General features: G+C 46.7%; 1 protein-coding gene across 1 annotated transcript in view; it reads right to left on the bottom strand.

Moving 5' to 3' along the window:
* LOC130326118 (cilia- and flagella-associated protein 251-like) overlaps positions 1-16,552 on the bottom strand; it is a 317,392-nt gene that overhangs the window by 151,476 nt on the left and 149,364 nt on the right. Inside the window, exon 4 of the mRNA XM_056553341.1 lies at positions 15,066-15,338. Within this exon, the coding sequence (XP_056409316.1) occupies positions 15,066-15,338 (273 nt within the window). The remainder of the gene's footprint in view (positions 1-15,065; positions 15,339-16,552) is intronic.

The following is a 16,552-nucleotide window of genomic DNA, read 5'->3' as shown; positions in this document are numbered from 1 at the left end:
GGTCACCACATGTGGGTGAAACCAGGCCTCCATGTGGTAGACAATGTACATACGATGTTGCATACATTTGCTGCCACTGATTTCGCCTGCATGTGACGACTGCAACATGCTACCTGCTCCCCCATCTCGGCCCTCCATTTTCATACCAAAAGGTATCAGGACGGGTCGAGACCAATCCAGAAGTGAGCTGCTGGGAAAGCAAGGTAAGGTCATACCCTTTCAGCTGTCTTGATAACCTCTTTAGCAGCGCCTCTTCCAGACTCCAGTGGTCTTAAGGGAGTCTTGTCCTCCAGTTTTTGATCTTAAAGGGGGTCTCCTCCTACCCCTTATGAGGCAAATGAATCCTCCTGATGTAAAAGGCGCCTCATTTGCCTCTATATGTTAAGGGGGTTATCAGAGGAGCTAAAAAGGCATAAACTTTTCCCTCTCTCCAGTGGCTAGGAAGCAAAGGAAGGTCATACCTATTCAGCTGTCTTGATAACCGCTTTAACAGCGCCTCCTCCAGACTCCACTGGTCTTAAGGGAGTCTTGTTCTCCAGTATTTGATCTTAAAGGGGGTCTCCTCCTACCCCTTATGAGGCAAATGAATCCTCCTGATGTTAAAGGCGCTTCATTTGCCTCTGTAAATGGGGTTATCAGAGGAGCTAAAATGGCATAAACTTTTCCCTCTCTCCAGTGGCTGGAAAGCGAAGGAAGGTCATACCTTTTCAGCTGTCTTGATAACCGCTTTAACAGCGCCTCCTCCAGACTCCACTGGTCTTAAGGGAGTCTTGTCCTCCAGTATTTGATCTTAATGGGGGTCTCCTCCTACCCCTTATGAGGCAAATTAATCCTCCTGATGTAAAAGGCGCCTCATTTGCCTCTATATGTTAAAGGGGTTATCAGAGGAGCTAAAATGGCATAAACTTTCCCCTACCTCCAGTGGCTCTTTTCCACATAGCTCTCATCTCCTCCCTATACCTTCTCACCTGGAATAAAGGGGGTGGCTGAAATAAGGGGTCAGGTAATGTGTTGTGGTCACCACATGTGGGTGAAACCAGGCCTCCATGTGGTAGACAATGTACATACGATGTTGCGTACATTTGCTGCCACTGATTCCGCCTGCATGTGACGACTGCAACATGCTACCTGCTCCCACATCTCGGCCCTCCATTTTCATACCAGAAGGTATCAGGATGAGTCAAGACCAAAGCAGAAGTGAGCTGCTGGAAAGCGAGGTAAGGTCATACTTTTTCAGCTGTCTTGATAACCTCTTTAACAGCGCCTCCTCCAGACTCCAGTGGTCTTAAGGGAGTCTTGTCCTCCAGTTTTTGATCTTAAAGGGGGTCTCCTCCTACCCCTTATGAGGAAAATGAATCCTCCTGATGTTAAAGGCGCCTCATTTGCCTCTGTAAAAGGGGTTATCAAAGGAGCTAAAATGGCATAAACTTTTCCCTCTCTCCAGTGGCTGGGAAGCGAAGGAAGGTCATACCTTTTCAGCTGTCTTGATAACCTCTTTAATAGCGCCCCCTCCAGACTCCGAAGGTCTTAAGGGAGTCTTGTCCTCCAGTCTTTGATCTTAAAGGGGGTCTCCTCCTACCCCTTATGAGGCAAATGAATCCTCCTGATGTAAAAGGCGCCTCATTTGCCTCTATATGTTAAAGGGGTTATCAGAGGAGCTAAAATGGCATAAACTTTCCCCTACCTCCAGTGGCTCTTTTCCACATAGCTCTCATCTCATCCCGATACCTTCTCACCTGGAATAAAGGGGGTGGCTGAAATAAGGGGTCAGGTAATGTGTTGTGGTCACCACATGTGGGTGAAACCAGGCCTCCATGTGGTAGACAATGTACATACGATGTTGCGTACATTTGCTGCCACTGATTTCGCCTGCATGTGACGACTGCAACATGCTACCTGCTCCTGCATCTCGGCCCTCCATTTTCATACCAGAAGGTATCAGGATGAGTCAAGACCAAAGCAGAAGTGAGCTGCTAGGAAGCAAGGTAAGGTCATACTTTTTCAGCTGTCTTGATAACCTCTTTAACAGCGCCTCCTCCAGACTCCGGTGGTCTTAAGGGAGTCTTGTCCTCCAGTTTTTGATCTTAAAGGGGGTCTCCTCCTACCCCTTATGAGGCAAATGAATCCTCCTGATGTAAAAGGTGCCTCATTTGCCTCTATATGTTAAGGGGGTTATCAGAGAAGCTAAAAAGGCATATACTTTTCCCTCTCTCCAGTGGCTAGGAAGCAAAGGAAGGTCATACCTATTCAGCTGTCTTGATAACCGCTTTAACAGCGCCTCCTCCAGACTCCACTGGTCTGAAGGGAGTCTTGTCCTCCAGTATTTGATCTTAAAGGGGGTCTCCTCCTACCCCTTATGAGGCAAATGAATCCTCCTGATGTTAAAGGCGCCTCATTTGCCTCTATAAAAGGGGTTATCAGAGGAGCTAAAATGGCATAAACTTTTCCCTCTCTCCAGTGGCTGGGAAGCGAAGGAAGGTCATACCTTTTCAGCTGTCTTGATAACCTCTTTAATAGCGCCTCCTCCAGACTCCAAAGGTCTTAAGGGAGTCTTGTCCTCCAGTCTTTGATCTTAAAGGGGGTCTCCTCCTACCCCTTATGAGGCAAATTAATCCTCCTGATGTTAAAGGCGCCTCATTTGCCTCTGTTAAAGGGGTTATCAGAGGAGCTAAAATGGCATAAACTTTTCCCTCTCTCCAGTGGCTGGGAAGCGAAGGAAGGTCATACCTTTTCAGCTGTCTTGATAACCGCTTTAACAGCGCCTCCTCCAGACTCCAGTGGTCTTAAGGGAGTCTTGTCCTCCAATCTTTGATCTTAAAGGGGGTCTCCTCCTACCCCTTATGAGGCAAATGAATCCTCCTGATGTAAAAGGCGCCTCATTTGCCTCTATATGTTAAAGGGGTTATCAAAGGAGCTAAAATGGCATAAACTTTCCCCTCCCTCCAGCTCTTTTCCAGTTAGCTCTCATCTCATCCCGATACCTTCTCACCTGGAATAAAGGGGGTGGCTGACAAAAGGGGTCAGGTAATGTGTTATGGTCACCACATGTGGGTGAAACCAGGCCTCCGATGTTGCATACATTTGCCGCCACTGATTTCGCCTGCATGTGACGACTGCAACATGCTACCTGCTCCCCCATCTCGGCCCTCCATTTTCATACCAGAAGGTATCAGGACGAGTCGAGACCAATCCAGAAGTGAGCTGCTGGGAAAGCAAGGTAAGGTCATACCTTTTCAGATTTCTTGATAACCTCTTTAACAGCGCCTCCTCCAGACTCCAGTGGTCTTAAGGGAGTCTTGTCCTCCAGTCTTTGATCTTAAAGGGGGTCTCCTCCTACCCCTTATGAGGAAAATGAATCCTCCTGATGTTAAATGCGCCTCATTTGCCTCTATATGTTAAAGGGGTTATCAGAGGAGCTAAAATGGCATAAACTTTCCCCTACCTCCAGTGGTTCTTTTCCACATAGCTCTCATCTCATCCCTATACCTTCTCACCTGGAATAAAGGGGGTGGCTGAAATAAGGGGTCAGGTAATGTGTTGTGGTCACCACATGTGGGTGAAACCAGGCCTCCGATGTTGCATACATTTGCCGCCACTGATTTCGCCTGCATGTGACGACTGCAACATGCTACCTGCTCCCCCATCTCGGCCTTCCATTTTCATACCAGAAGGTATCAGGATGAGTCAAGACCAAAGCAGAAGTGAGCTGCTGGGAAGCGAGGTAAGGTCATACTTTTTCAGCTGTCTTGATAACCTCTTTAACAGCGCCTCCTCCAGACTCCAGTGGTCTTAAGGGAGTCTTGTCCTCCAGTATTTGATCTTAAAGGGGGTCTCCTCCTACCCCTTATGAGGCAAATTAATCCTCCTGATGTTAAAGGCGCCTCATTTGCCTCTGTAAAATGGGTTATCAGAGGAGCTAAAATGGCATAAACTTTTCCCTCTCTCCAGTGGCTGGGAAGCGAAGGAAGGTCATACCTTTTCAGCTGTCTTGATAACCCCTTTAACAGCGCCTCCTCCAGACTCCACTGGTCTTAAGGGAGTCTTGTCCTCCAGTCTTTGATCTTAAAGGGGGTCTCCTCCTACCCCTTATGAGGCAAATGAATCCTCCTGATGTAAAAGGCGCCTCATGTGCCTCTATATGTTAAAGGGGATATCAGAGGAGGTAAAATGGCATAAACTTTCCCCTCCCTCCAGTGGCTCTTTTCCAGTTAGCTCTCATCTCATCCCGATACCTTCTCACCTGGAATAAAGGAGGTGGCTGAAATAAGGGGTCAGGTAATGTGTTGTGGTCACCACATGTGGGTGAAACCAGGCCTCCATGTGGTAGACAATGTACATACGATGTTTCATACATTTGCTGCCACTGATTTCGCCTGCATGTGACGACTGCAACATGCTACCTGCTCCCCCATCTCGGCCCTCCATTTTCATACCAAAAGGTATCAGGAAAAGTCGAGACCAATCCAGAAGTGAGCTGCTGGGAAAGCAAGGTAAGGTCATACCCTTTCAGCTGCCTTGATAACCTCTTTAACAGCGCCTCCTCCAGACTCCAGTGGTCTTAAGGGAGTCTTGTCCTCCAGTCTTTGATCTTAAAGGGGGTCTCCTCCTACCCCTTATGAGGCAAATGAATCCTCCTGATATTATAGGCGCATCATTTGCCTCTATATGTTAAAGGGGTTATCAGAGGAGCTAAAATGGCATAAACTTTTCCCTCTCTTCAGTGGCTGGGAAGTGAAGGAAGGTCATACCTTTTCAGCTGTCTTGATAACCGCTTTAACAGCGCCTCCTCCAGACTCCACTGGTCTTAAGGGAGTCTTGTCCTCCAGTATTTGATCTTAAAGGGGGTCTCCTCCTACCCCTTATGAGGCAAATGAATCCTCCTGTTGTAAAAGGCGCCTCATTTGCCTCCATATGTTAAAGGGGTTATCAGAGGAGCTAAAATGGCATAAACTTTCCCCTACCTCCAGTGGCTCTTTTCCACATAGCTCTCATCTCCTCCCTATACCTTCTCACCTGGAATAAAGGGGGTGGCTTAAATAAGGGGTCAGGTAATGTGTTGTGGTCACCACATGTGGGTGAAACCAGGCCTCCATGTGGTAGACAATGTACATACGATGTTGCGTACATTTGCTGCCACTGATTCCGCCTGCATGTGACGACTGCAACATGCTACCTGCTCCCTCATCTCGGCCCTCCATTTTCATACCAGAAGGTATCAGGATGAGTCAAGACCAAAGCAGAAGTGAGCTGCTGGAAAGCGAGGTAAGGTCATACTTTTTCAGCTGTCTTGATAACCTCTTTAACAGCGCCTCCTCCAGACTCCACTGGTCTTAAGGGAGTCTTGTCCTCCAGTATTTGATCTTAAAGGGGGTCTCCTCCTACCCCTTATTAGGCAAATGAATCCTCCTGATATAAAAGGCGCCTCATTTGCCTCTGTAAAGGGGGTTATCAAAGGAGCTAAAATGGCATAAACTTTACCCTCCCTCAAGTGGCTCTTTTCCAGTTAGCTCTCATCTCATCCCGATACCTTCTCAAATGGAATAAAGGGGGTGGCTGACATAAGGGGTTAAGTAATGTGTTGTGGTCACCACATGTGGGTGAAACCAGGCCTCCATGTGGTAGACAATGTACATACGATGTTGCATACATTTGCTGCCACTGATTTCGCCTGCATGTGACGACTGCAACATGCTACCTGCTCCCCCATCTCGGCCCTCCATTTTCATACCAAAAGGTATCAGGACGGGTCGAGACCAATCCAGAAGTGAGCTGCTGGGAAAGCAAGGTAAGGTCATACCCTTTCAGCTGTCTTGATAACCTCTTTAGCAGCGCCTCTTCCAGACTCCAGTGGTCTTAAGGGAGTCTTGTCCTCCAGTTTTTGATCTTAAAGGGGGTCTCCTCCTACCCCTTATGAGGCAAATGAATCCTCCTGATGTAAAAGGCGCCTCATTTGCCTCTATATGTTAAGGGGGTTATCAGAGGAGCTAAAAAGGCATAAACTTTTCCCTCTCTCCAGTGGCTAGGAAGCAAAGGAAGGTCATACCTATTCAGCTGTCTTGATAACCGCTTTAACAGCGCCTCCTCCAGACTCCACTGGTCTTAAGGGAGTCTTGTTCTCCAGTATTTGATCTTAAAGGGGGTCTCCTCCTACCCCTTATGAGGCAAATGAATCCTCCTGATGTTAAAGGCGCTTCATTTGCCTCTGTAAATGGGGTTATCAGAGGAGCTAAAATGGCATAAACTTTTCCCTCTCTCCAGTGGCTGGAAAGCGAAGGAAGGTCATACCTTTTCAGCTGTCTTGATAACCGCTTTAACAGCGCCTCCTCCAGACTCCACTGGTCTTAAGGGAGTCTTGTCCTCCAGTATTTGATCTTAATGGGGGTCTCCTCCTACCCCTTATGAGGCAAATTAATCCTCCTGATGTAAAAGGCGCCTCATTTGCCTCTATATGTTAAAGGGGTTATCAGAGGAGCTAAAATGGCATAAACTTTCCCCTACCTCCAGTGGCTCTTTTCCACATAGCTCTCATCTCCTCCCTATACCTTCTCACCTGGAATAAAGGGGGTGGCTGAAATAAGGGGTCAGGTAATGTGTTGTGGTCACCACATGTGGGTGAAACCAGGCCTCCATGTGGTAGACAATGTACATACGATGTTGCGTACATTTGCTGCCACTGATTCCGCCTGCATGTGACGACTGCAACATGCTACCTGCTCCCACATCTCGGCCCTCCATTTTCATACCAGAAGGTATCAGGATGAGTCAAGACCAAAGCAGAAGTGAGCTGCTGGAAAGCGAGGTAAGGTCATACTTTTTCAGCTGTCTTGATAACCTCTTTAACAGCGCCTCCTCCAGACTCCAGTGGTCTTAAGGGAGTCTTGTCCTCCAGTTTTTGATCTTAAAGGGGGTCTCCTCCTACCCCTTATGAGGAAAATGAATCCTCCTGATGTTAAAGGCGCCTCATTTGCCTCTGTAAAAGGGGTTATCAAAGGAGCTAAAATGGCATAAACTTTTCCCTCTCTCCAGTGGCTGGGAAGCGAAGGAAGGTCATACCTTTTCAGCTGTCTTGATAACCTCTTTAATAGCGCCCCCTCCAGACTCCGAAGGTCTTAAGGGAGTCTTGTCCTCCAGTCTTTGATCTTAAAGGGGGTCTCCTCCTACCCCTTATGAGGCAAATGAATCCTCCTGATGTAAAAGGCGCCTCATTTGCCTCTATATGTTAAAGGGGTTATCAGAGGAGCTAAAATGGCATAAACTTTCCCCTACCTCCAGTGGCTCTTTTCCACATAGCTCTCATCTCATCCCGATACCTTCTCACCTGGAATAAAGGGGGTGGCTGAAATAAGGGGTCAGGTAATGTGTTGTGGTCACCACATGTGGGTGAAACCAGGCCTCCATGTGGTAGACAATGTACATACGATGTTGCGTACATTTGCTGCCACTGATTTCGCCTGCATGTGACGACTGCAACATGCTACCTGCTCCTGCATCTCGGCCCTCCATTTTCATACCAGAAGGTATCAGGATGAGTCAAGACCAAAGCAGAAGTGAGCTGCTAGGAAGCAAGGTAAGGTCATACTTTTTCAGCTGTCTTGATAACCTCTTTAACAGCGCCTCCTCCAGACTCCGGTGGTCTTAAGGGAGTCTTGTCCTCCAGTTTTTGATCTTAAAGGGGGTCTCCTCCTACCCCTTATGAGGCAAATGAATCCTCCTGATGTAAAAGGTGCCTCATTTGCCTCTATATGTTAAGGGGGTTATCAGAGAAGCTAAAAAGGCATATACTTTTCCCTCTCTCCAGTGGCTAGGAAGCAAAGGAAGGTCATACCTATTCAGCTGTCTTGATAACCGCTTTAACAGCGCCTCCTCCAGACTCCACTGGTCTGAAGGGAGTCTTGTCCTCCAGTATTTGATCTTAAAGGGGGTCTCCTCCTACCCCTTATGAGGCAAATGAATCCTCCTGATGTTAAAGGCGCCTCATTTGCCTCTATAAAAGGGGTTATCAGAGGAGCTAAAATGGCATAAACTTTTCCCTCTCTCCAGTGGCTGGGAAGCGAAGGAAGGTCATACCTTTTCAGCTGTCTTGATAACCTCTTGAACAGCGCCTCCTCCAGACTCCAGTGGTCTTAAGGGAGTCTTGTCCTCCAATCTTTGATCTTAAAGGGGGTCTCCTCCTACCCCTTATGAGGCAAATGAATCCTCCTGATGTTAAAGGCGCCTCATTTGCCTCTGTTAAAGGGGTTATCAGAGGAGCTAAAATGGCATAAACTTTTCCCTCTCTCCAGTGGCTGGGAAGCGAAGGAAGGTCATACCTTTTCAGCTGTCTTGATAACCGCTTTAACAGCGCCTCCTCCAGACTCCACTGGTCTTAAGGGAGTCTTGTCCTCCAGTATTTGATCTTAAAGGGGGTCTCCTCCTACCCCTTATGAGGCAAATGAATCCTCCTGATGTAAAAGGCGCCTCATTTGCCTCTATATGTTAAAGGGGTTATCAGAGGAGCTAAAATGGCATAAACTTTTCCCTCTCTCCAGTGGCTCTTTTCCACATAGCTCTCATCTCCTCCCTATACCTTCTCACCTGGAATAAAGGGGGTGGCTTAAATAAGGGGTCAGGTAATGTGTTGTGGTCACCACATGTGGGTGAAACCAGGCCTCCATGTGGTAGACAATGTACATACGATGTTGCGTACATTTGCTGCCACTGATTCCGCCTGCATGTGACGACTGCAACATGCTACCTGCTCCCTCATCTCGGCCCTCCATTTTCATACCAGAAGGTATCAGGATGAGTCAAGACCAAAGCAGAAGTGAGCTGCTGGAAAGCGAGGTAAGGTCATACTTTTTCAGCTGTCTTGATAACCTCTTTAACAGCGCCTCCTCCAGACTCCACTGGTCTTAAGGGAGTCTTGTCCTCCAGTATTTGATCTTAAAGGGGGTCTCCTCCTACCCCTTATTAGGCAAATGAATCCTCCTGATATAAAAGGCGCCTCATTTGCCTCTGTAAAGGGGGTTATCAAAGGAGCTAAAATGGCATAAACTTTACCCTCCCTCAAGTGGCTCTTTTCCAGTTAGCTCTCATCTCATCCCGATACCTTCTCAAATGGAATAAAGGGGGTGGCTGACATAAGGGGTTAAGTAATGTGTTGTGGTCACCACATGTGGGTGAAACCAGGCCTCCATGTGGTAGACAATGTACATACGATGTTGCATACATTTGCTGCCACTGATTTCGCCTGCATGTGACGACTGCAACATGCTACCTGCTCCCCCATCTCGGCCCTCCATTTTCATACCAAAAGGTATCAGGACGGGTCGAGACCAATCCAGAAGTGAGCTGCTGGGAAAGCAAGGTAAGGTCATACCCTTTCAGCTGTCTTGATAACCTCTTTAGCAGCGCCTCTTCCAGACTCCAGTGGTCTTAAGGGAGTCTTGTCCTCCAGTTTTTGATCTTAAAGGGGGTCTCCTCCTACCCCTTATGAGGCAAATGAATCCTCCTGATGTAAAAGGCGCCTCATTTGCCTCTATATGTTAAGGGGGTTATCAGAGGAGCTAAAAAGGCATAAACTTTTCCCTCTCTCCAGTGGCTAGGAAGCAAAGGAAGGTCATACCTATTCAGCTGTCTTGATAACCGCTTTAACAGCGCCTCCTCCAGACTCCACTGGTCTTAAGGGAGTCTTGTTCTCCAGTATTTGATCTTAAAGGGGGTCTCCTCCTACCCCTTATGAGGCAAATGAATCCTCCTGATGTTAAAGGCGCTTCATTTGCCTCTGTAAATGGGGTTATCAGAGGAGCTAAAATGGCATAAACTTTTCCCTCTCTCCAGTGGCTGGAAAGCGAAGGAAGGTCATACCTTTTCAGCTGTCTTGATAACCGCTTTAACAGCGCCTCCTCCAGACTCCACTGGTCTTAAGGGAGTCTTGTCCTCCAGTATTTGATCTTAATGGGGGTCTCCTCCTACCCCTTATGAGGCAAATTAATCCTCCTGATGTAAAAGGCGCCTCATTTGCCTCTATATGTTAAAGGGGTTATCAGAGGAGCTAAAATGGCATAAACTTTCCCCTACCTCCAGTGGCTCTTTTCCACATAGCTCTCATCTCCTCCCTATACCTTCTCACCTGGAATAAAGGGGGTGGCTGAAATAAGGGGTCAGGTAATGTGTTGTGGTCACCACATGTGGGTGAAACCAGGCCTCCATGTGGTAGACAATGTACATACGATGTTGCGTACATTTGCTGCCACTGATTCCGCCTGCATGTGACGACTGCAACATGCTACCTGCTCCCACATCTCGGCCCTCCATTTTCATACCAGAAGGTATCAGGATGAGTCAAGACCAAAGCAGAAGTGAGCTGCTGGAAAGCGAGGTAAGGTCATACTTTTTCAGCTGTCTTGATAACCTCTTTAACAGCGCCTCCTCCAGACTCCAGTGGTCTTAAGGGAGTCTTGTCCTCCAGTTTTTGATCTTAAAGGGGGTCTCCTCCTACCCCTTATGAGGAAAATGAATCCTCCTGATGTTAAAGGCGCCTCATTTGCCTCTGTAAAAGGGGTTATCAAAGGAGCTAAAATGGCATAAACTTTTCCCTCTCTCCAGTGGCTGGGAAGCGAAGGAAGGTCATACCTTTTCAGCTGTCTTGATAACCTCTTTAATAGCGCCCCCTCCAGACTCCGAAGGTCTTAAGGGAGTCTTGTCCTCCAGTCTTTGATCTTAAAGGGGGTCTCCTCCTACCCCTTATGAGGCAAATGAATCCTCCTGATGTAAAAGGCGCCTCATTTGCCTCTATATGTTAAAGGGGTTATCAGAGGAGCTAAAATGGCATAAACTTTCCCCTACCTCCAGTGGCTCTTTTCCACATAGCTCTCATCTCATCCCGATACCTTCTCACCTGGAATAAAGGGGGTGGCTGAAATAAGGGGTCAGGTAATGTGTTGTGGTCACCACATGTGGGTGAAACCAGGCCTCCATGTGGTAGACAATGTACATACGATGTTGCGTACATTTGCTGCCACTGATTTCGCCTGCATGTGACGACTGCAACATGCTACCTGCTCCTGCATCTCGGCCCTCCATTTTCATACCAGAAGGTATCAGGATGAGTCAAGACCAAAGCAGAAGTGAGCTGCTAGGAAGCAAGGTAAGGTCATACTTTTTCAGCTGTCTTGATAACCTCTTTAACAGCGCCTCCTCCAGACTCCGGTGGTCTTAAGGGAGTCTTGTCCTCCAGTTTTTGATCTTAAAGGGGGTCTCCTCCTACCCCTTATGAGGCAAATGAATCCTCCTGATGTAAAAGGTGCCTCATTTGCCTCTATATGTTAAGGGGGTTATCAGAGAAGCTAAAAAGGCATATACTTTTCCCTCTCTCCAGTGGCTAGGAAGCAAAGGAAGGTCATACCTATTCAGCTGTCTTGATAACCGCTTTAACAGCGCCTCCTCCAGACTCCACTGGTCTGAAGGGAGTCTTGTCCTCCAGTATTTGATCTTAAAGGGGGTCTCCTCCTACCCCTTATGAGGCAAATGAATCCTCCTGATGTTAAAGGCGCCTCATTTGCCTCTATAAAAGGGGTTATCAGAGGAGCTAAAATGGCATAAACTTTTCCCTCTCTCCAGTGGCTGGGAAGCGAAGGAAGGTCATACCTTTTCAGCTGTCTTGATAACCTCTTTAATAGCGCCTCCTCCAGACTCCAAAGGTCTTAAGGGAGTCTTGTCCTCCAGTCTTTGATCTTAAAGGGGGTCTCCTCCTACCCCTTATGAGGCAAATTAATCCTCCTGATGTTAAAGGCGCCTCATTTGCCTCTGTTAAAGGGGTTATCAGAGGAGCTAAAATGGCATAAACTTTTCCCTCTCTCCAGTGGCTGGGAAGCGAAGGAAGGTCATACCTTTTCAGCTGTCTTGATAACCTCTTTAATAGCGCCTCCTCCAGACTCCAGTGGTCTTAAGGGAGTCTTGTCCTCCAGTTTTTGATCTTAAAGGGGGTCTCCTCCTACCCCTTATGAGGCAAATTAATCCTCCTGATGTTAAAGGCGCCTCATTTGCCTCTGTTAAAGGTTTTATCAGAGGAGCTAAAATGGCATAAACTTTTCCTTCTCTCCAGTGGCTGGGAAGCGAAGGAAGGTCATACCTTTTCAGCTGTCTTGATAACCTCTTGAACAGCGCCTCCTCCAGACTCCAGTGGTCTTAAGGGAGTCTTGTCCTCCAATCTTTGATCTTAAAGGGGGTCTCCTCCTACCCCTTATGAGGCAAATGAATCCTCCTGATGTTAAAGGCGCCTCATTTGCCTCTGTTAAAGGGGTTATCAGAGGAGCTAAAATGGCATAAACTTTTCCCTCTCTCCAGTGGCTGGGAAGCGAAGGAAGGTCATACCTTTTCAGCTGTCTTGATAACCGCTTTAACAGCGCCTCCTCCAGACTCCACTGGTCTTAAGGGAGTCTTGTCCTCCAGTATTTGATCTTAAAGGGGGTCTCCTCCTACCCCTTATGAGGCAAATGAATCCTCCTGATGTAAAAGGCGCCTCATTTGCCTCTATATGTTAAAGGGGTTATCAGAGGAGCTAAAATGGCATAAACTTTTCCCTCTCTCCAGTGGCTCTTTTCCACATAGCTCTCATCTCATCCCGATACCTTCTCACCTGGAATAAAGGGGGTGGCTGAAATAAGGGGTCAGGTAATGTGTTGTGGTCACCACATGTGGGTGAAACCAGGCCTCCATGTGGTAGACAATGTACATACGATGTTGCGTACATTTGCTGCCACTGATTTCGCCTGCATGTGACGACTGCAACATGCTACCTGCTCCTGCATCTCGGCCCTCCATTTTCATACCAGAAGGTATCAGGATGAGTCAAGACCAAAGCAGAAGTGAGCTGCTGGGAAGCAAGGTAAGGTCATACTTTTTCAGCTGTCTTGATAACCTCTTTAACAGCGCCTCCTCCAGACTCCGGTGGTCTTAAGGGAGTCTTGTCCTCCAGTCTTTGATCTTAAAGGTGGTCTCCTCCTACCCCTTATGAGGCAAATGAATCCTCCTGATGTTAAAGGCGCCTCATTTGCCTCTGTTAAAGGGGTTATCAGAGGAGCTAAAATGGCATAAACTTTTCCCTCTCTCCAGTGGCTGGGAAGCGAAGGAAGGTCATACCTTTTCAGCTGTCTTGATAACCGCTTTAACAGCGCCTCCTCCAGACTCCAGTGGTCTTAAGGGAGTCTTGTCCTCCAATCTTTGATCTTAAAGGGGGTCTCCTCCTACCCCTTATGAGGCAAATGAATCCTCCTGATGTAAAAGGCGCCTCATTTGCCTCTATATGTTAAAGGGGTTATCAAAGGAGCTAAAATGGCATAAACTTTCCCCTCCCTCCAGCTCTTTTCCAGTTAGCTCTCATCTCATCCCGATACCTTCTCACCTGGAATAAAGGGGGTGGCTGACAAAAGGGGTCAGGTAATGTGTTATGGTCACCACATGTGGGTGAAACCAGGCCTCCGATGTTGCATACATTTGCCGCCACTGATTTCGCCTGCATGTGACGACTGCAACATGCTACCTGCTCCCCCATCTCGGCCCTCCATTTTCATACCAGAAGGTATCAGGACGAGTCGAGACCAATCCAGAAGTGAGCTGCTGGGAAAGCAAGGTAAGGTCATACCTTTTCAGATTTCTTGATAACCTCTTTAACAGCGCCTCCTCCAGACTCCAGTGGTCTTAAGGGAGTCTTGTCCTCCAGTCTTTGATCTTAAAGGGGGTCTCCTCCTACCCCTTATGAGGAAAATGAATCCTCCTGATGTTAAATGCGCCTCATTTGCCTCTATATGTTAAAGGGGTTATCAGAGGAGCTAAAATGGCATAAACTTTCCCCTACCTCCAGTGGTTCTTTTCCACATAGCTCTCATCTCATCCCTATACCTTCTCACCTGGAATAAAGGGGGTGGCTGAAATAAGGGGTCAGGTAATGTGTTGTGGTCACCACATGTGGGTGAAACCAGGCCTCCGATGTTGCATACATTTGCCGCCACTGATTTCGCCTGCATGTGACGACTGCAACATGCTACCTGCTCCCCCATCTCGGCCTTCCATTTTCATACCAGAAGGTATCAGGATGAGTCAAGACCAAAGCAGAAGTGAGCTGCTGGGAAGCGAGGTAAGGTCATACTTTTTCAGCTGTCTTGATAACCTCTTTAACAGCGCCTCCTCCAGACTCCAGTGGTCTTAAGGGAGTCTTGTCCTCCAGTCTTTGATCTTAAAGGGGGTCTCCTCCTACCCCTTATGAGGCAAATGAATCCTCCTGATGTTATAGGCGCCTCATTTGCCTCTTTATGTTAAAGGGGTTATCAAAGGAGCTAAAATGGCATAAACTTTTCCCTCTCTCCAGTGGCTGGGAAGCGAAGGAAGGTCATACCTTTTCAGCTGTCTTGATAACCTCTTTAACAGCGCCTCCTCCAGACTCCAGTGGTCTTAAGGGAGTCTTGTCCTCCAATCTTTGATCTTAAAGGGGGTCTCCTCCTACCCCATATGAGGCAAATGAACCCTCCTGATAGTAATGGCGCCTCATTTGCCTCTACATGTTAAAGGGGTTATCTCAGCATCTAAAATGGCATTATCTTTCCCTGGTTCCCAGTGGCTCACTTCAAGCTTGGTCTCTTTCCCTGTTGACTTATCACCTGGAATAAAAGGGGGGGAATGAGATGGTGGGTCAAGTACTTTGTTGTGGTCACCACATGTGGGCAAAACCATGCCTCCATATGGTAGCCAATGTACACACAATGTTGCATACATTTGCTGCCACTGGTTTCACCTGCATGTAAAGGCTTCAGCATAGTACCTGCTCTGCCATCTAAGATCTACCTTTTCATACCAGAAGGTATTAGGAAGAGTAGAGACCAAATCAGAAGTGAGCTGCTGGGAAGGGAAGAAAGGTAATACCTATTGATAATCTCTTTAACAGCGCCTCCTCCAGACTCCACTTGATGTTAAGGGAGTCCTCCACATTTGGTAAAGAAAAAGTTTGTTACGCTGCTGATGAAGGCTCTAGTTGGTGTACAAAACCACGTGCAGCAAGTTAGCTCTTCTTCTTCTTCTTCTTCTATTACCTTTTCATCTTTCTCCTTCTTTACCTCTTCCTCTGCTTCATTCTGCCCTTCATTCTTCTCCACTTGTTCTTTCTCCTTTCTGTCATTCTCTTCCTCCTTCTCTTCTTTTTTTTCTTCATTGTCCCCTTCATCCTGCTTCTCATCTTCGTTCTCCTTCTCCTCTTCATATTTCTTCTTTTTCTCCTTCTCTTCCTCTTCTTTTTCCTCCCCTTCATCCTCCTCTTTTTCCTCTTCCTCTTCTTTGTTTTCCTTCTCCTTCTTCTCCTCTTCTTCCTTCACACATAAGTAAATCAGATAATCTGTATGATTTGCCTCATCCAGCCTTCCATGATTGTTGTAATATCCTCCGTCAGAAAGGGTTGCTCTCGACTAGAACAGTATCAGGGGATCCAAAGCCAAGACTTTGACATAATGAGACAACAGAGGTCCAACGATGGTGTCTTTATTTGTAGGCAATTTTGGGCAAATATCACTTTTCTCTAGGAAATACTTCTTTTAGGTTGACTCATGAATGATAACAACAAGGTTTATGAAACAATGAACAAGAAGAAAGATATGTGTAGCTCACTTTAACAAAATAAACTAGTAACCAAGGTTTCTGATGTTGTGCATAACCACAGAGGGCTTATACTACAATGCAAAACAATTAATTACAGAGAAAATAAAAAATCAGTCCTCAAGGATGCAGTAAAAATGTCTTAATCCATATCCACAGGTTGAAGGTAAGAGTATAATTGAGGAGGGTCTGACTGCTGGGACCTCCACGATCTCCAGAACTGCAGTCCGTCTCTTATCTCTGAGCGCGTGTTGTAGGATGTATGGAGTGGGATGTATGTAAATCACTTAGATCAATAAAGGACATATGTCCTGCATAAATCTGTATAAGTCATCTAACCATTGCTCATACAAGTCCCCTTGGGCATTGGTCACCAAACTCTAGACCTACAAAAGTTGCAAAACCACATCTTCCAGCAAGCCCCAACAGTAATTGGCTGTTAACGTGTAAAGAAAAAGAAATCTGTTTTTACAAATATAAATTAACCCTCCCCATACAAAAAAGTAAAGAAAAAAAAATGTTGTTTGCATATTTGGAATAACTGCATGTATAATTATCCTAACTCATAAAACTTAACCTTATTAATCCTGCATGGGGAATGACTTATACAGAAAAAAAGAGCCCTAAAATGATTCCACAGGTGTAAAAAGGGGTACTCTGGGAAACTAAACCTATAGCCCATCTTTTCCTCTCATCAACGTATTTAATTGTCTAAATATCATTCATTAGCTATATAGAGCAGTCTCCCCTCTTTAGTTGTTACTTATGTGCATAAAGTGAGGGAATGACATCATCCAGCCATTCACTCTGTCTCTGTCCTAATAACTATCTGAAAGCAACCCCCACCTTCCTGTGAGACACAGACCATGTGGTTTCTACCCTGCACTGATGGTCATGCTCTCTTTAGTGCTAAGAACTGTGAGGTGTGTGA

The sequence above is a fragment of the Hyla sarda genome, unplaced genomic scaffold (genome assembly GCF_029499605.1).
Source record: "Hyla sarda isolate aHylSar1 unplaced genomic scaffold, aHylSar1.hap1 scaffold_281, whole genome shotgun sequence".
Classification (NCBI taxonomy): domain Eukaryota; kingdom Metazoa; phylum Chordata; class Amphibia; order Anura; family Hylidae; genus Hyla; species Hyla sarda.
The sequence above is the reverse complement of the archived record's forward strand: the minus strand, read 5'-3'. Positions and strand labels throughout refer to the sequence as shown.